The following is a 20,283-nucleotide window of genomic DNA, read 5'->3' as shown; positions in this document are numbered from 1 at the left end:
AGCGATTACGAAAGTCTGTGAATCCCCAAATTGTTCAGTTGTTCTCTTTGCTCCCCATGAGGTCACTTTCACCATGTGACAAAAACAACACCCCACTCTACACACTCGGGCCACCAGCAACTTTCTAAATCCTCAATAAAAAGCTGACAGGTTGCAATGATGTTCCAAAGAACTTATTAAGAAAACAACTAAATACACAGAAAATGTTATGAAAATTGGTTTATTTTATATCTCATAGTTTTAAATGATGCAATAAAAATATGTACAAAACATCACAAACTGTAATATTTTACAAATGCTTACGTCCTGCTGATGCAATGGAGACATCTTCCAGTGACAGTCTTCATCAGTGTGAGTGTGAGGAGGATCCTAAACCCACCGACACAGAAGTGCATGTTCACAACTCCCTCTGTGCAGGCGGGGTCAGGACCCTCCTCACCCAGGGTGAGGAGGGTTGGTGCTGTGGCCAGTCAGGTATGAAGTGCTGAGAGTGGATCTTTGGTCCTCTGTGCAGCTCTGTCCACTCTCAGCTGCCCTGCAAAGTAATAACACAAGAAAGACGTCATTTTAACACAAAACAGCATTTTCATTGTTGGTAGCTGCAGTATGTTGTTAAAAAGCAATTTTAAACCCAACGTATACACATGAAAAATATAAATAAAGCTAAACCTACAGTGCTGCTGACATAGGATGATGATTTATACCAACTATTGGAAGAATTTTGTCTTCAATACAGTTTGTTGTCAATGTGAGGTGATAACTTACATAGTTGGAACACAGCACCACTCTCCCGTTTTTCACTTGGTCATCCATCCTTCTCATCGGGTTGGTCGGGGTAAGGCTGTCTTCTGGGTGGGGTGTTTGCTCCATCTTGGATGTTGAGTGTCTGAAGTGTTGAATTCTTAGCCACAGGCTATACCTTATGTAAAAACAAGAGACTACAGTCAGTTCACTGCATCATTTTTAAACCTTTTCTACTTATTTGTGTTGAGATTAAGTACAGACTTACCTTTGTCCTGCATGGTGAATTAGGGCTTGGGAAAAACATATATTATTCAAGAAAAAAACAATACATTTCACATGTGCAAGTCAGATGTTCTTATATCTGTAAAAACACAAAGGCAAAGTTTAAAAACACATTCTAACATAAACTAATCAGAGTCACTGTCATCAAGGGAAAGGTTAAAAAGCCTCTCCCAGAAACATCTGACTCCAAAACTACCTGAGGATGTTGAAGGGGCATCAAACTGGTCACTCACCTTGCACCTCTTTGCACTTACCTCTTCGGTGCAGATGTCTTCTCTGCTTCTCTTTTCTGAGGAAGGAGCAGCAGAGGGAGCAGAAGAGGAAGGAGCAGCAGAGGGAGCAGCTGAGGAAGAAGCAGCAGAGGGAGCAGAAGAGGAAGAAGCAGCAGAGGGAGCAGCAGAGAGAGCAGCAGAGAGAGCAGCTGAGGAAGAAGCAGCAGAGGGAGCAGCAGAGGGAGCAGCAGAGGGAGCAGCTGAGGGAGGAGCAGCTGGCGGATCACCAACTGGGGCAACAACTCGAGGGAAGAGTGGGGCATTGGCCTGGCCGAAAGGCGGCATGGCGATGGGGGCAGCACCTGGAGCAATAGGACGTTGCCAATCGTGCCAAAACGGCTCTGGAGGGTGCTCCCGGATGAGAGGGGAATCATCTCTCTCATCCATGGTGTCATACCCAGAGTCATCGCTAAGCCAATCCCCCCACTCTTCTGAGTCGTTCCAGTCAGATGAACTGTCAGTCTGTTCACTCACCTCTTCATCATCTACAGGTAAGTAGGGGCGGTACTCACCATACTCACCTTGCTGTTCACCGACATCTGCATCTGATGCTTCATGAGAAGAAGGTGAGGGTGAGAGAGGGATAAAATACTCACCATACTCACCTTCGCTGATACGCTGGGTATCAGTGTCCTGAGCTTCTGCAGGGCGTTCAACCACATAGTCAAGACGCCCTGTGAGGAAACAATTTTAAAATAACATTAGGAATGTAATATATATATATATATATATATATACACAAAGCTATTATATATATATATACATAAGCTATAATATATATATACATAAGCTATAATATATATATATATATATATATATATATATATATATATATATATATATATATATATATATATATTTATTTATTTATTTATTTATTTATTTATTTATTAAAATAAAAACACAACCTCCTTGGCAAGAGTAAGAATTGCACACACAAAGCTCTGCAGGTATGTCTGAAAATGATGGTCAAGTCAAAAACAAACAAACAAACAAACAAACAAACAGAAACTCTTAACTCAGAATCCACATATTTAGAAATGTGCCGTGAGGACAGATACATCTAATCTGTGGTAAACATGCTATCCCTGTGTAAATATCCCCGTGTACAATATCTCTCTCTGCTATCTAATAAGGTTAAAAGCATTACCGTAACAGAAGATAGGTCTTAATGCCATTATTACTACTGTTTTCATATTCTTTTGATATTATTTTATTTGTATTTTTTTATCTTTGTGTTTTGCAGCAGAGAAAAAATATAGTTTATGTCAATAAAGCCTTTGATCCGGAGAAGAAAAGGATGTCAGGAGGGGACCTGGATCTGTGTGTTTACGCCTGCGTGTTCTGAGGCCATGACATCTTGAAGATGCCGTTACCACAGAAACTGATTTTTGGGCATTTTACAAATTTTAGTCCATTAAGCTATTTTTAACCATTTCATTTTAAAGAAAAGTGTCAAATTTGAAGCCTTCAAGTCAAAGTAACACCTTTTTTCATATTCATACATCAGTCATTAATAATTTCTACACCTCTCCCGGAAAATTTAAAACATACAAACAATTTACGGGAAACAATCTTGAATACACATATTTGATCACGTTAAAACTTGATATTCACACTGGAACTTGTTAAATTATTACAGTAATTTACATTTAAAGAAATTTTCAAACGTACCTGCAGCGAAGTCCAGGTGACAGTCGGGGAGTCCGGGTCCACGGCGAGCCATCTTCAAACTTGAAAAACAAAAACAAGTACAAACGATCCACAGATGAAGTACTTGTTATGCGTTCAAGTTATATCCGCTTCCAGTAAAATGTTTTGCAAAACTTAGCTTTCCACAGGCTGAGGTTGGAGCAGGTCGAAACAAGTCCACGAGCAAGTGTAAACAGACGTTTGGAACCTTGTGAAGCATTTATATACCCTCGGCGGCCATGGTTACGGTTGTCAACGTGTACACGTGCACGGGATAGAACTATCCGGTTGTTCAGTCTGACCTCACTAGCCGTGTCTGGGTCTAAACTCCGCTGCAGGTCCATATAACAAACGATCACTATGGCATTACTGAGAGTTGAAAAACTGTCTAAAGTCTTTCATTTTTAATAAAATGATCAGCGTTCTGCTCTACCAGGTGTAACAATTGAGTTTAACATCCAGGCATCCATGAAAACGGAATTTATGACATTTAACAGAGTTAGAAGTTAGCAGGGCGTTAGCTCGCTAGCTTCTATCTAAATACAATATAGCATGTCCTGACTGCAGGGTTTTGGAAACAAATTCAAACGTACAGCTCTGCTATCACTTCCAGCATAAATGAAGACAGAAAACTAAACAGCAGTGACGTTTGTAGGGTTACTGAAGTTGGGCTAGCTGGTATATAATGATGTGCTACGTGACCGCTAGCGACACAGCTATGTTAGCATAATATAAACAAGCTAACTTTTTTCCACTCGATAAACGTTAATGTGAGTGTTCTCGGTGATCAGGAACAAATGTAATCGCATGGCAGGATGCTGAGATAATCCATCCACAATACGAGGTTAGTCATTCATATACTGCTGCATGGGCTGGGCTGTAGTTACATACTAAGGTTTTAAAAACGGAGCTTAAATAAATGATTAGCGGTAATAAAAGCCGAGGGAGGTCAACAGTGATCACTGACTGTTTTAGGAGCTTTTTGAGATCAAATAGAAGAAAATACATAACATTAAACATGTTAACAATACAAAAGCCATATTAAACGCAGACTACTTTAGACCCGGAAGTAGGATTCGTGCGTCACCACTGAACAGCTAAATTCGTAGGAATGTTTTAGCTTATTATTTGGATAACCACCGTCATTACAATAAATTAAATTTGTAGTCATTTAAAACTCACAGGCCTACAATCAGCTGGCCTATATAAAAAACAAAAACAAAATTTGAACACAGTGCTGAGCTGCATCTCAAATTAATCTTCCAGCTCTCAGCTGACATGTATCAGAGCCCGATTGATGGATCAGTTGATCAGGATCATTGGCCTGATATAGGTCTATCATAGTGACATGGCTCTTAATCAGTAGGGTTATATGTTTCCCAATATGATATATTTTTCAAAGAACATAATGTGGATTGATTTTATTTGTTAGCTGTATGGGCAGCATTTTTGTGTATGTGATCCCTTTTCTTAAATTACATTTGCTATATACACATATTTTGCTCTCTTAGTATTTTTAGAACCTGACTAATACTGAAAACTTTAGGGTGATACTGATAAAAAGGAGTTAAAAATTTAGATACTGATACATTGGTCGATACTCTTTTTACAGATAGTATACAGATTACAGAACTTAGAATGTATACAGAAATTCATGTTTTTTGCAATGATCGTTCAAAATTGGTTTACATTTGTAAATAAATACAGCAATATATCTGCAAGATTTGACCAAATTCACCACTCTTTTATACTATGCTAAACAATCAAAGATTAGCTCATGTCTAGTTGAATGATGTTTTAAAAATGTGTTTTCCTGTAGTGTTAATCACAGTGATGTTATGAAGTAATGTATGAACCTGACGTATGATAATATTTATCTCTACAGAGGAAACATCCATCGAAGATTGAGCAGTACAATATCACTGTGGCATCAACATCTCGTCAGCGAAAGACCACAGCCACACCAAACAAGCTCTCAGCAAATACACAAGCCAAGTTACCAGACCTGATGTTGAGAGCTGCAAACAAACATGTTCCACAAGCAACTGTTGACATGCTTGTCATCAATTTCACATGTGAGGGTCTACAGCCATTTGCAGTGCTAGAACAGCCATCTTTCAAAGAATTGGTTACCACATTACAACCTCAAGCCAAAGTCATCTCCAGACCCACTGTCCGTGCCAGAATCTGTGAAGCTGCTGATCACATGAAGATGACTTTGGTTGCAGCATTGGATAAAGTCAAATTGGTTGCTACCACTACTGATTGTTGGTCAGCTCATCAGAAAAATTACCTTGGAGTCACATGCCATTGGAGGAAGAGTCCCTGGAAAGAAGATCTGCAGCACCAGCATGCAAAAGATTGAGAGGGTCTCACACATTTGACATGCTTGCTGGTGCGCTTGATGATATCCATTGCCAATACAAGATTAGAGGCAAAGTTGTAAGAACCACAACTGATAGTGGATCCAACTTTGTCAAGGCCTTCCACATGTTTGGGGCACAAAATGATGCAGATGAAGCTGAAGATGAAGCAGACCCAGAAACTATTGACCTGACTGACCATATTGACTACCATGAGGCAAGTGCAATTCTTGATGAAGACTCTGGTTTGGAGTATCAACTCCCGCCTCATCAGCGATGTGCATGTCACCTGCTAAACCTTGTGGCAACATCTGATGCTGCCCTAGCAGAGAGCATGAATGAAACCTACAAGAGGCTCTCCCGTGCAACCTTTGCAAAATGCCAGGCCATTTGGAACAAAACTCATTTGGCTAATGAAGTGGTAGAGGACAAGTGTGAACTACAGATCATTCGTCCCAATGCAACAAAGTGGAATTCAGCCAACCTTGCCATTGAAAGGATAATACGCATCATTGATGAGAAGGGGGAAAATGACATCAGGAGCATTTGTGAGGAGTTCAAGGTGAAAGTGTGAGTAAAATTGGACACCTACCAATATGGTTGCAAATTTTGTGAATTTTCCTTAATGGATGGTTAAAAACGTGAGCAGACTCTTAATATTAAATCAGAAGATCCCTATTATAGTCATGGTGGGTTTTGTTGTTGTGTCTTACAGGTTGAGTCCTGCAGAAGTTGCATTCCTTAGGGAGTACTGTACCACCATGAAGCCACTGGTGAAAGCTTCAAACATTCTTCAGTCTGAGTCCACTTCCTTTATGGGATGGCTCCTGCCAGTAATCCAACAACTACTGTCCAAACTTAGCAGGCTGGAGACATCAAGCAAGACATGCGTGCCACTCATCAGAGCCCTGCAAAATGGCCTTCAAAAGCGTTTTGGAGCGATGATGGAGGATCCAGAGTTGGCTGCAGCTGCAGTCCTCTTATCCAAGTTCAAGACTTCCTGGACTGACAGAGCAGATGTAACAGAGGCTGGTAAGGATTCATGTGATCCCATTTTTGTGTATTTTTACATTTGAACAGATGCTTAAGTGAGTATTTCACCTAATACATTGTAAGTTATTGATGGTCTGTCCTGAATACTAAACAACAGAGCATGAGAGTGAGGATCAGCAAAGAGAGTCATCTGATGAAGATGAATTCTTCTCCAGACCAATCTCCAGAAGGCTCCAAAGTGCAGTTGAGCTTGATGGTTACCTTGCTTGTGCCACAGACACCATGGAGCTGCTGCACTCCTTCTCAGGTATCAAAAACCTCTCTCTTAAACTGAACACAGCTCTGCCTGCTTTTCTCTTGTTTGTTTATCACACATTTCGAGCCAGAAAGAGGAAACCAGCGGTGGTCGCTCTAAACAACAGCAGCAGGTTAAAGCTTGATCAGCTGCTGCTAGAATTAATTTAATATTGCTTTCTAGTATCAGCTGATGTTGGCTGGAGCCACAGCTGTAACAGCTGCTGGTCATGATATCGGTTTGGATATGTGGTGAGAGGGAAACGTGAAGATGAAACCAGCAGATGTCCTTACTGAATCATCAGAGCTGAACAGGTGATGGAGAAACAGGTTTACCTTTTAGGTGACATGAATGAGTTGAAGGGAAGTTATGAACTGTTTCTAAGAGACAAATAACATCAGGATCCTTTTCTACTGACAGCTGGTAACTGTGCAGGGACGGGTCTAGCAAAGTTTTGCAAGGGGACAGGTAACCATATACATGCACTGTTCATACAGGGAGTGCAGAATTATTAGGCAAGTTGTATTTTTGAGGAATAATTTTATTATTGAACAACAACCATGTTCTCAATGAACCCAAAAAACTCATTAATATCAAAGCTGAATGTTTTTGGAAGTAGTTTTTAGTTTGTTCTTAGTTTTAGCTATTTTAGGGGGATATCTGTGTGTGCAGGTGACTATTACTGTGCATAATTATTAGGCAACTTAACAAAAAACAAATATATAGCCATTTCAATTATTTATTTTTACCAGTGAAACCAATATAACATTTCCACATTCACAAATATACATTTCTGACATTCAAAAACAAAAACAAATCAGCGACCAATATAGCCACCTTTCTTTGCAAGGACACTCAAAAGCCTGCCATCCATGGATTCTGTCAGTGTTTTGATCTGTTCACCATCAACATTGCGTGCAGCAGCAACCACAGCCTCCCAGACACTGTTCAGAGAGGTGCACTGTTTTCCCTCCTTGTAAATCTCACATTTGATGATGGACCACAGGTTCTCAATGGGGTTCAGATCAGGTGAACAAGGTGGCCATGTCATTAGTTTTTCTTCTTTTATACCCTTTCTTGCCAGCCACGCTGCGGAGTACTTGGACGCGTGTGATGGAGCATTGTCCTGCATGAAAATCATGTTTTTCTTGAAGGATGCAGACTTCTTCCTGTACCACTGCTTGAAGAAGGTGTCTTCCAGAAACTGGCAGTAGGACTGGGAGTTGAGCTTGACTCCATCCTCAACCCGAAAAGGCCCCACAAGCTCATCTTTGATGATACCAGCCCAAACCAGTACTCCACCTCCACCTTGCAGCTGAGTCGGACTGGAGCTCTCTGCCCTTTACCAATCCAGCCACGGGCCCATCCATCTGGCCCATCAAGACTCACTCTCATTTCATCAGTCCATAAAACCTTAGAAAAATCAGTCTTGAGATATTTCTTGGCCCAGTCTTGACGTTTCAGCTTGTGTGTCTTGTTCAGTGGTGGTCGTCTTTCAGCCTTTCTTACCTTGGCCATGTCTCTGAGTATTGCACACCTTGTGCTTTTGGGCACTCCAGTGATGTTGCAGCTCTGAAATATGGCCAAACTGGTGGCAAGTGGCATCTTGGCAGCTGCACGCTTGACTTTTCTCAGTTCATGGGCAGTTATTTTGCGCCTTGGTTTTTCCACACGCTTCTTGCGACCCTGTTGACTACTTTGAATGAAACGCTTGATTGTTCGATGATCACGCTTCAGAAGCTTTGCAATTTTGAGACTGCTGCATCCCTCTGCAAGATATCTCACTATTTTTGACTTTTCTGAGCCTGTCAAGTCCTTCTTTTGACCCATTTTGCCAAAGGAAAGGACGTTGCCTAATAATTATGCACACCTGATATAGGGTGTTGATGTCATTAGACCACACCCCTTCTCATTACAGAGATTCACATCACCTAATATGCTTAATTGGTAGTAGGCTTTCGAGCCTATACAGCTTGGAGTAAGACAACATGCATGAAGAGGATGATGTGGACAAAATACTCATTTGCCTAATAATTCTGCACTCCCTGTAAGATTGGGGAAACCTGCAGTCAGCTGAGACTGAAGAAGTCAATTGGATGAGTGACGAAACGTTTTTCCCACAAAACGTAAAGTCCAGATGAACAGAATCAACTTTTGGAGATACTATATAGCTCATGCTAACATCACATCTTCACATTTTTCTTTTTAGAGGTAACAATAACTTTGCATTCTCGCTACTCACCATGCTCTAAAACAGGTATATGTTAGCAATGACAACATTTAACAAATGTTTTTAAAATTCTAGCCGTGCTAATTAGCCTTAGGATTGGTTGAGGTCTGTGAAAGCCTTTGGAACAAAATCAGTCTTGTAAAGCTCACTATTTTCCAGCTGAGCCTATAGCACATTTGTTAAAGTCAGTCCGGATTGTACAGCTTCTAATCAGAAACAATTAAAGTTTGTTTCTTTTTTTCTGCTCATCAATCTTTTTCTGTAACCAGGATACCTGGAAAGTCTTAAATAACTCATGTTAAAATGTTGCAGTGCTGTAGAGTGGGGTCATGTTAACAATCCATTCAAACTTGTGGTCTTCGAGGTCAACTTTAAGATTTATTGGTTGAAAATTGACAAAAAGCTTTAGAACTTAGAAACTATCATTCCTACAACTGTGCTGTGTATATGTCACAACATATAGCAGGAACCTATAAAGGTAACTGACCTTTGACCTCTCCTTTAAGAAGGTACATGTAATGTCCACAGTGATTAGACATACTTAATAAAACAGTGTGGGGCCCAGAGTATTGTTGTGCATCAGTGTGGAACATGTCAGTAACACTGAGGGTTACACACACTTTGCCAGGTACACCTGTTCACCTGCTCGTTAAACACAAATGTCTAGTGAACCAATCAGACGTCAGCAAATTAAAGTATTTTAGCATACAGACATGTTCATGATGACCTGCTGAAGGTCAAAGCAAGTATCAGAATGGGGGAAAGAGATTGCGTGGTTGTTGGTGCCAGATGGGCTGGTCTGAGTATTTCAGAAACTGCTCATCCAATGAGCTCACAAAATTACCTCTACAGTTTACAGACTGTAGTGGCAATCCAACCAGCAAAAGGCCACCTGAGGGAATTTGAGGTATTTCCAACTCATCCTGGTGATGAGGTCAAACACAACCAGTACTTTTAACACTTTATCAATTATTTACCAAATTAAAAAACAACTTGTGGTAACTTATTTTTTAATTTTGCTGCAGACAAGTTGAATGAATGCTTACTGGATCTAGAACACCATTTAGATCATAACAGCTCCTGATCAGGATGAATTTCATTTTCAAATCAAATTTCATGTCGCAGTTTCACAATTTTGTAACATATTATTTCAAAGCTTGCTTATGGGCTTGTTTTGGAGCAGACCAACAGTCAGGCTCGTCTTCACCCTTACTGTCAGACTCTGAATTGATGGTTCTGCTATATCTCACCTGGCTGAGTGGGGACACATGTACTAAATGTTAGAGTTCCCACTGCAGGAGCTTGGGTTTGAGTCTGCCCTCGACCGTTTCCTGTGTGCCATACCGCCTCACTCTCTCCCCACCTTCCTGCCTCATGTTCTGAAATCTCTTCCTCTCCATCCTCTTTGAGTTTCTTTGAGTGGAGCTTCTTTTGCAGCTGTGACAAAATATAGAACGGTTTCTGCAACCAGGGGAGTAAAATGTGCTGCAGTGTGAGGGCGCACAGGTGTAGGTGTGGAATTTTACATATAAATATTATAGTTTACTTCATGCACAAGAAATGTAAACATTTAATCTAACCCACTTTTCATCAACTACATAACCTTTATTGGAGAGTACATTCATAAATTGTGTGTATCACACACACAAACACACATCCACTAAACTCTCTCGTTCTATATCTCTCCCTCTCTCTGGTGAATGATGGAAGTTTGGTGGACTGTGTGGTTTGTCTGGCTGAAAGTTGTGTTTTTTTATGTGTGGCGTGTTGTGAGGCTGATGATGAGTTAGTGTAATTGTGTATGGTGTTGTTAGTGTAGTTTATGTGGCGTTAGTGGTTTTTCCTGGATGCAGAGCAGGTCAGTATGCCGTGGACTTTTACACCACCATGTTAGGGATGGAGTAAAGTAACAAAGCTTGCGTGGAGAAGCTGCTGCAGGGGCTTCCTCAGCTGAGCTCTGAGGACAGAGCTGTCCTGGATGCTAACTTTTCTTTGGAGGAGATTAGTGCTGCTGCTGGTCAGCTGGCTCCTGCACAGGGTGGGCTGCCTGCAGACTTCTGTAAAAGACTGTTACTGGCATCGAGTCATCATGTGGGGCTCTCTCTTCTCCCTAAAAAACAGAGATTTGTCTCTGCTTAGAAATGGAGACGTGGCTCTGTTATGCACAGATTACTAACTTCCTTCAAAGGTACTGGCCACCAGGCCGAAACACTTTGTGAAATGAATCACTCACAGAGATCAGTCGTACTGTGTACCACACAGCTCTAATGTGAACAAGAGTTTTCTCATGAGAGACTTGGTAGTTATTTGTAAATTTCACAGTTTGATGTTGGAATAATTTCTTTAGATTAAGAGAAAGTGTTTGATAGGACTGACAATCTTTTTTGTTTTTCCATTATGAGAAGTTTTGCTTTTTGGAGGTGGATTTTTGTCACTTTTGGGGCTGTTGTATCAGGCGGCTTTCTGTTTTGTAAAAGTGGATGATGGGCTGAGCTGCCCAGTGTAAGTTTGGAGAGGATCTAACTGGAATGTCCTGTTTCTGGAATATATATTGATATTGGTATATTTGTTAGAAATGTAATCTTTGTTGAATGTTTTAAGAGATAAATAAGCAAAGTTATCTGGATTTATGTTGCCAGGTTTATGTCGGAGGCCTCTGCTGGTGTTGTCATTGTTTTTCTGTTTTCATTACAGATCAGAGTGATGTGGACTTTCTCAAAAGATGTTTAGATTTGTATGAGAACCTTCAGCAAAGGTGAGCTGGTGAAAAAATATGGTGTAACAGGTTTGTTGGTGGTCATATAGAGACTTTTTTTTTTTTTTAGGAAAAGAAGAGTCTCGGAGGTTGCCATGGAGACGGTCTGTGTCAGACTGTCTAAACCAAAAATGGATGCTGTACATACACTGATAAATGTCATTTCTGGAGTGGCCAGATTGAAATCCAGAGAAAACTATGCTAGAGGTGAAAGGTCAAACATTGGTCATCATGTTGAGATTTTTTTAATACCACAGACTGACAAAGAAAAGTGAAATTTGTGAATTTTAAAGGTGCAAGATGTGCTGTGTTCAGTCGCAGGGCCTTGCCTTTTATTTCATTTGTCTTTGGTTTTTATTTGTGCTCTTGTAATTATTTTGTGATAAAACTTTTTCTATTTTGAGATCAAGATTCAAGTGGAAATCTTTGTGTGTCTGTCTCTCTCCCTTGGTTTCTGTAGAGGTACAGTGTGGGGGCGCCTGGATAAATGTTAAACAGAAGCTAATGTAGTGTTCCTCCACTGTCCATTAAGGATATGAGGAAAAGAAATGGTCAAGAACAAAGTGTATGGTGTATTTATAAAAGAAAATGGCTTTTAAATTGTATACCAAAACCACCACCAGAAAGTCAACTACAACTTGTTACATAATCATCATGACTGTTGTATCAGTTTAACAGTTTATGGGTTGACTTCTTTCAGTTCATTCACTGTTTACATCATGAAGGAAAAAGAAGGCAACAGGCTGAGAAATGAAGCTGTTGTGTGTCTTTGTGGCCACACGGGGGCAGTGCTGCATAAATAGTAGAATCTCTTCCTGGACACTTTTTCTAGACCTCTTTTTAAATGACTAATAAAGACAACAACAAAATGAATTACATCAGGATCTGATATGGTTTTGTTTTTTTGTTGAGCTTTATATATTTCAGAATGCCTAGAGTTTGTTTGTTTCCCATGTTTTGTGATACAGAACATCTCCTCTCAGACGGCTGTTGTCTCATAATGGGTCATTACCTGGTCTGATGGGGTGTTTGTTCCATTTATAAATCAAGTGATTGATTTGTGAAATGAGAGATGGCCTCTGACCTGCTGACTGGTGTCTGATCTTCTCTGCTCCCCTCAAATTTGACAACTACTCAGCTGATGTGATGGTGGACAGGAAGTCACTAAACCTGGGACTCTGGAAACACATTTCTAGGGATAAAAAGTTAATGTAGATCGTTTCAGGAGATAAATATGAAATGATCGATTTGGTGATTATACTAATATAGTAAGAACATAATGCATGAAAAAAAGATTTTTTATCTATACACTTAAGCAACGACCAGAGTCTGAGAATTGCGCTTTCACCAGGTTTTACTTGACTGAACAACAGAACTTCTCTGTCTCCTTTATAAGGGGTCACATCCTGAGTTACACAATGAGTCTTTCAAATGTGTGCGATAACCCACTGCATGTGTAGTCGTGCTGAGACCGCGTGGTCTTACTTTTATTACCCCTTGATTCAGCTGTGACCTGCTTATCAAGTCTTTTTACAAGTACATCATAATTATCTGCTCTGTGCAGACATAAGTTGAGCAATGGTTTAACAAACTTTCCCATCAAAAACATGAAGGTTTAGCTTTAAGCTTATTTGTCCAAACAACAAAGGATAAACTGCCAGCACCTGGACTGAAACAGAACATAGTAGTGTTGGATGTAAGTAAAGGAAATACAAGTATAACTGTGACTATGGAACAAATCTCCTTCAATGTTAAACCTTAATGTTAACCTGATTGTGTTTATTAGAAAAATCAGCCATTACAGTGTCTGTGATTGCTTCACATAGTTAACTCTGGTTGTCTGTGGGTTTGTGTCAAACTTGGAGTGAACAAAAGCATAAAAACTGTGGAAGATGCAGACTGTGAAAGTCTAGTTTATTTCATGAATACAATTATTTTTTACAGTCGCTAGAACAAAGTAGCGTACATTCATGATAAAGTAAATACCACAACACAACATGGACAGTAAGAAGTAAACTGAATTGTCTTAGAACTTATTATATTCTTTAAGCTTAAAAGCAACACCCAGGATTAGACTGTTTGTGTTTTAAGCCTTTTATTCAAAGCTAGTATGTGTCAACACTTCTTTCTGCCAGCAGCATTATTGAAGTGACACTTTAACGACACTTTACCTGCTGATGCTTCACATCACAATCTTTATGACGAAAAAGCTCAGATGTCTGTGCTGTCACTTGTTATGAAAATGGACAGAACCTGGGCTCAGGCTTCCTCTTCTTCTTTCCTTCCTCTTTAATAATAACCATAGATCAGTAAAACAGCCATATTTTTAAACAAATGATTGTGATGAAGAGAATTTTTTTTCCAGTGTCATGAACTCAAAATCTTTTAAGTTTAAATCTTTTTTGTTTACCAACAACTGGGCAAATCCAAACTTGATGTACCAGGTCAACTCAGCTCCTGCCTTGACCTCCCCTCTGCTGAGCGTACACACACACACACACACACACACACACACACACACACACACACACACACACACACACACACACACACACAACATAAAGCAACATTAAATAACGGATCTTTCATCTGAAAAAATTACAGTTTGTATAAATTTACACTGAAGACCAAAATACACACACATACATAAAACCCATAAATCACTAAAACCTATTAAAACACATGGAAAATTACCTCATTTGTTGTGCTATTCAAAGATGTGTATGTGTGTGTATTCAGGCCAAGTCATAAAGAAAACAATAGAGGTCAATATACTTTATGTTCTACAGTCGCTGCAGATTAATGAAATATAGTGGAAACCTGAAGATCCTAGGTATAGTAGTTTGTGGGAAATAAATACAGTGACGTGACCATTTAGCTCTTGTGGCATGAAACTGCTTAGTGCATTATTATTTGCATTTCTACAATATGATATTTGTTTAATAATTGATTAATTTAGTGCATAAAATAGTTGATAAATAAAATGTCAAATATCTAATCTAAGGGAGTGTCTTTGACACATGCTGACTGCATTCTTCTTATAACCAGAACAGGAAGTGAGATCAGAGGAGAACAAGAGTGAGCAGTTTGGTGAAAGGAACAGGAAGGATGAAGAAGAGGTGAACATCCACACAGTTTAAAAGGAGACATCATGGCACAATAAGAGCACAAGCTCTAAGATGAAGACTGGTAATGATTAAAAACTGCACTAAATAGTATCATTCTGTGACTTCACACTTTAGGTAGTGCATAACATTTACCACTTTATATTAATTTTACTATATGTTTAAATAAATAAAAACAAATAACTTTAAAAGGTGCTGTTATTGAGTGAAAATTCAAAAGACTTCAGGGCTGGGGAGGAAAAGGGAGAAAGATGGAGGAACACAGCACACATAAGAAACAGGTAAGAGTGGACATGAAGTCAAAGTCAGCGACATGTCCGATAATAAAGACCTTCCACCTGGCTACATACAGTGGGGCAAAAAAGTATTTAGTCAGCCACCGATTGTGCAAGTTCCCCCACCTAAAATGATGACAGAGGTCAGTAATTTGCACCAGAGGTACACTTCAACTGTGAGAGACAGAATGTGAAAAAAAAATCCATGAATTCACATGGTAGGATTTGTAAAGAATTTATTCGTAAATCAGGGTGGAAAATAAGTATTTGGTCACCTCAAACATGGAAAATCTCTGGCTCTCACAAACCTGTAACGTCTTCTGTAAGACGCGTTTCTGTCCCCCAGTGAAACTGGTTCACCCGAAAGATAAAACGCCAAAACACAGACTTAACAATGTGGTGTATGCTGTACAATGCAGCGAGGAATGCTCAGACCTCTACATTGGAGAGACCAAACAGCCACTTCACAAGTGCATGGCACAACACAGAAGAGCCACCTCCACAGGACAAGACTCAGCAGTCCATCTGCATCTTAAGGATAAAGGACACTCTTTCGAGGATGCCAATGTTCACATTTTGGACAGAGAGGACAGATGGTTTGAAAGAGGAGTGAAAGAAGCCATCTATGTCCACTGTGAGCGACAATCTTTGAACAGAGGCGGTGGTTTACCACACCAACTCTCTGCCATCTATAATCCAGTTTCGAGTTCCCTCCCCAGACGCCTTAACGCCCACTCACATCCTGGGCCATCTGATCTCAGGAATTCGCATGATAAGGTGGGGCCAGGTTTCACAATGAGCTCACCCGAAACTCTGGCTGATTGGGACCCACACCCAGTTTCACACCTTGGCTCAGGCGATTAGAGGATCATCAGGGGGTCCTTTTGTCCCTCTGTGGGGGGGATACTCCCACTAGGTCTATATCTGGGACTCTCCACCATTTGACCTTAGAACTGAAGAAGCTTCTCGGATGAGAGGTGAAACGTCTTCAAGTAACTTACAGTTTTCTACAGACGCTAGGACACATTTCCCAATACTTAGGTCACGTTTGCAAAACTCCTCACACAGTGAGCACAACAGAAGTCTATGTGGGCTAAACTGAGGACCAGTTATCATTGTTTTGGCACAAAATGCATTCAATGACTACATCTCTCAAATTTCATGAATTATCTTCTCACTCAGACACAACAACTGCCAAAAACCTTTGTACGTGCAGGACATTTTGCATGTGCTTACATACTGTTTTCAAAACTGTTAAACTTATGGCCAAAACAATAACACAATGCAAAACTTGAAAAGACAGCAAAATCCAACAGCAATATTTTATTGACACATATTTTAAATCTAAAAATGCAGTTTAACCAGCCACAGCTGATTCTCATTGTAGATGAACATCTACACAGGTGTTACTCCTTCAATTTTTCAACTCCTTCAATTCTGGCATGCCAGAAGATTCTTTCCTAGGTGTATTGCCCTAGATGACATAAGATGTGATGTGGATGAGAACCTGTGGCCAAATGGAGAAGACCGAGTAGATTAGCATTACTATTGTATGAGTATCAGTGGATGGTGTGTATACAAATTCTTGTATTTTGGGATTACTTAGTGCAGAAAAATAAAAATACATAAACAAATATTAATGAATTCTGCATGATGTCTGATTCATTCCAGTAACATATATTGAAATTATAAACAGAGATGTTTCCTTGTTTTACACAGGAAAACACTGTGTAATGCTACATGTTGTTAGTGTTTTTTAGGTCATTGTTTTGTGGGTGACAAAGTGTGTTTGTCGGCTGTCAACCTTTGCTAGTGTTCTGGAAGAATGAGTTTATTTGAGACCTGAATGAAGTGTTTTGGTAGTTGTAGTGCATTTTGAATGTGAAATGAACTGCTTTGCCACGCTGAGGGTCAGTTAGGAGAATTGTGTGAAGAGTTTTGCAAAAGTGACCTAAGTATTGAGACATGTGTCCTAGCGGCTGTAAAAAACTGTAAAGAAGTCCAGACGCTTTTCTTTGCAAGCTCCTTTGACTACAATGACCTGGATGACTGAGAACCTTCACAGACATGAAGGTGTTTTGGCAAAAAAAGCTGGTCAAACATTAAACTGCAAAACTGAAAGTGCTGTTTGAGTCTGAACATTTTCAACTCACCACCAGAAAAAGATGTTCTCCACAATATGTAAATAAGGATAGAGTATAGGCGATATCAGCAGCTGGATCAAAATGAGAATTTTATATCCCCCATAGTTGAGTATAGGCATTCAATCCAAAAGGTCACATGTTGTGGAGAAATAATGTGAATCTTTTGTGCATTCAAATGTTTTATTTTTATTTTAATAGCACAACAAATAATACATTTGTTAATAAATCTTATTCAGACACAAGTTTGCTTGTTGCTTGCTTCCTCACAAACGACCATTTCTGCTCCTTACATTCATCACCCTGAAAACAGCACAGTGAACAAATCATACTGAAACACTGTGTTTATTTCAGTTACAAAAGTTATTTTTATTTTAGGTTTCATGAAACACATATATATTGTTGGCAGTACTTTAGATGAAGGCAGCATGCTGCTCTCAGACTTACACTTAAACTCAAAGGGTCTATAATCTCTAAACTGATATATTTTACAAAGAAATCCTGTCTGGGCAGCGTCTGGATTTGGACTGAAGAGCTCGTTGGCATTTCTAAAACAATAGCAAACCTGCACACCATACATTGTTTGGTTTTTTGTTTTGTTTAAAGTTGTAGATATACATTAGAGACATGGCAGATTTGCATATATTCTTCAGGGTCTGCAGTCCTGTTCTCTTCTTCTGTGCTCCTGTGAGAATCTAAAACAAAGGTCACATAAATCATGGGGTTAAATTGATGCCTGTGGGACAAAATTACTCCAACAATATTCAGGACAAATTTATTTTTCCTCTGCAAAAAAATGAAATTGAGTACAAAGCATGTGAAACTTTTCTGTCTTGTGTTGTGTTCATTTATGTCTTTTCTTTTCTCTTTAATGTTTCTGTCCATTATATGTGCAAGAACAAACTTCTGAATCACCTCTTAGTGATAAGTGTCTACAGTTTCCTTTTTCGTTTGGCTCTGGATGAAGGCAGTCGCACTTTTCTCCTCTCCCTCTTCCTTCTCTTTCCTGCTTGGCTTCTCAATGTCCTTGTCTAGTCTCGTCTACTTTTCTACTTTTGCCCTGGATGACTCTCACGGTCTGTTACAACCTAAAAGAGGAATTATGGATTTGAACAACTGGTCCCTGAATGCAATTGACACGCTCTTCTCAACGAGAAGCCTGGGCTTGAGTAAGTCCGAGTGTCCTAGAGGGACGTTTCCCTCTGGATACACAATGGATGGGTGGAGGAACTGGAGGGTCGTGTGCCTGGCGGGACTGTCAATCGAGGACATTGTAGACATCTACCTTTTCGGAACCATGATAACAGGGTTCTTGCTGTTCGGAGTTGGCTTGGCCCTGGCTTATCAAGGAAGGCGGAATTGGCTTTCCAAAACCCCACAAGGCTGCCCGCTATGATGGAAATGATGGGACGGGTCGTGACTTCTCAAAATGGGCTCATTGAACGCAGCACGGATAAGATCTTGGAGAAGCTCACGGCAGTCTCTGCTCTCTGAGCACAAGATTGATAACATCTCAGAGAAGCTCTCCAACGGGAGACTGAGAGACCAGTGACGGACTGTTAGACCAACTGTGAAATTGACATGCAGTTGTTCGCACTAAAGGAAAACCACCATCATTTCATGCAGCTACCGTATCGGTGTCAGCTGTGGTCTCAAGGCTGGAGCTGATACGTATGTATGTTCGGGGGGTCCAATTTCACTGCAGATGTAAACATTGCATGTGACAAATAAAAGGCTTGATTGAATAGCTTCAGACTTATGTTCAAAGAAAAGAAAAGAAGCCCTCAAACCTCTACTCTACTTTATGTGTTGATTTAATGAGCGAGTTCACTTTGTTTCTCTCTTCTCTCAAACGTCTAATCTCTCTTCCTCCTCTTCCTCTGTGTTTTATTCAGTCGTACCGTTTACAGCAGCGAGCAGGGCTTCTTCTTGACCTTGGCGGGCTGAGGGCAGAGGACGGCACGAATGGCCTCATCAAACACAGTCTTCAGACCACGCTGGGTCAAGGCTGAGCACTCCAGGTATTTGACTGCATCTATACATGCGAAGACACATATATGTTAATAAAAGAAGAGAAAGAACTACAAAGACAAAGTAAGAGAAGAAAGGTTTGCTGGTAGTGGAGAAGAATAAGTTCAACTTTCAAAGAACACTATAGTCAACTACAGCTACTATACTTTTACTGTGATGCCAGGAAATGAGGGGAATAACAAAAATTTGCAGAGGCAGTCAGGCTACAAAGTTCTCTAGCATCTTCATCTGCTAGTTTCATATCTTCACTGGTGAGGAGAGCTTCAAATCTTAAAGTGCTTTTCAAGCAAATAAAGTAAGAGTGACTGACCTATCTCCTTAGCCAGAGCTAGGCCCTGTGGATAGGTGATAGGCGCCAGCTTCTTGTCCTTCAGTTTCTCAATGGTATCCTTTTCATCCCTCAGATCCAGCTTAGTGCCAACTAGAGATGGCACGATACCACTTTTTTATGTCCGATACCGATACCGATATCATAAATTTGGATATCTGCCGATACCGATATGAATCCGATATAGTGTTTTTTAATCAACAAAACTGTTTTTTAAATATCTTGCTGCATTTTGTATAAGTTCATACTCAAGTTTAAAACAACAACTACACTAAAGCTATTCTGTTATACCTGTATAAAATATTTCATAGTTCAGCAATACTGATCAATCTAATAAACTTAAACCTACACCATCCTCCCTATTCTGGTATTTTAAAGAGTACTTAGCATATATATTAAGCAACCTAACTAATAGAGTTCCAACTCCCAGCAACAATAAAAATAAATAAATAAAAAATAGGGAACCACCCCTCACGCTCCACCTCATGATGCTTAATCGACGTAATCAACCTTAATTTGATGCAGTGTGAAAAAAAAATGCACAGAAATCAATTATTTTTCAAGAAATATTAAATAGATTCAACATCTTTCTTCAACAAAATTGCAGACTGCACAGATGGTACCTTCCCAAAGGAAAAAGTACTATAGCTTACTAGGGTATATACACTCAACAAAAATATAAACGCAACACCTTTGTTACTGCTCCCATTCCCCATGGGATGGACGTAGAGACCTAAAATTCATTCCAGATACACAA

At 39.8% G+C, this 20,283-nt stretch overlaps 3 protein-coding genes across 7 annotated transcripts; 1 reads left to right on the top strand and 2 right to left on the bottom strand.

Moving 5' to 3' along the window:
- Nucleotides 1-445: 445 nt before the first annotated feature.
- LOC146707216 (uncharacterized) lies at nucleotides 446-3,305 on the bottom strand. Of its 3 annotated transcripts, XR_014920778.1 has the most exons (4): nucleotides 2,973-3,305; nucleotides 1,010-1,972; nucleotides 766-919; nucleotides 446-535 (listed from the first exon to the last, which is right to left on the bottom strand). XR_014920778.1 is itself a non-coding variant. In XM_085458531.1 (2 exons), exons 1-2 carry the CDS (start codon nucleotides 3,022-3,024, stop codon nucleotides 1,152-1,154), a joined length of 873 nt encoding a protein of 290 aa, XP_085314657.1. In that variant the 5' UTR covers nucleotides 3,025-3,305; the 3' UTR covers nucleotides 446-1,151. The 3 variants fall into 3 exon arrangements, 1 of the variants encoding a protein (XP_085314657.1); XR_014920777.1 differs by having other exon boundaries at nucleotides 766-1,972; XM_085458531.1 differs by having other exon boundaries at nucleotides 446-1,972.
- A 5-nt stretch (nucleotides 3,306-3,310) lies between these two features.
- Nucleotides 3,311-14,941, top strand: LOC146707215 (uncharacterized). 3 transcript variants are annotated; one of them, XM_085458512.1, is made up of 6 exons: nucleotides 3,311-3,834; nucleotides 4,876-5,923; nucleotides 6,069-6,385; nucleotides 6,504-6,653; nucleotides 11,566-11,626; nucleotides 11,697-12,029. In XM_085458512.1, exons 2-6 carry the CDS (start codon nucleotides 5,295-5,297, stop codon nucleotides 11,899-11,901), a joined length of 1,362 nt encoding a protein of 453 aa, XP_085314638.1. In that variant the 5' UTR covers nucleotides 3,311-3,834; nucleotides 4,876-5,294; the 3' UTR covers nucleotides 11,902-12,029. The 3 variants fall into 3 exon arrangements, with proteins under 3 accessions (XP_085314638.1, XP_085314641.1, XP_085314639.1); XM_085458515.1 differs by lacking the exons at nucleotides 11,566-11,626; nucleotides 11,697-12,029 and adding an exon at nucleotides 14,675-14,941 and having other exon boundaries at nucleotides 3,312-3,834; XM_085458513.1 differs by lacking the exon at nucleotides 3,311-3,834 and having other exon boundaries at nucleotides 4,448-5,923.
- Nucleotides 14,942-17,344: 2,403 nt separating this feature from the next.
- On the bottom strand, nucleotides 17,345-19,641 carry LOC146707214 (ras-related C3 botulinum toxin substrate 2-like; the record flags this gene model as incomplete). Its single annotated transcript, XM_085460743.1, has 3 exons — nucleotides 17,345-17,862; nucleotides 19,069-19,202; nucleotides 19,509-19,641. Coding segments are annotated over 2 exons (264 nt in total), but the record flags the coding sequence as incomplete, so codon positions are not given.
- Nucleotides 19,642-20,283: the final 642 nt, after the last annotated feature.

The sequence above is a fragment of the Copadichromis virginalis genome, linkage group LG6 (genome assembly GCF_057382275.1).
Source record: "Copadichromis virginalis isolate Kocher_CV1m ecotype Utaka linkage group LG6, C_Virginalis_male_GT1.1, whole genome shotgun sequence".
Lineage (NCBI taxonomy): Eukaryota > Metazoa > Chordata > Actinopteri > Cichliformes > Cichlidae > Copadichromis > Copadichromis virginalis.
The sequence above is the reverse complement of the archived record's forward strand: the minus strand, read 5'-3'. Positions and strand labels throughout refer to the sequence as shown.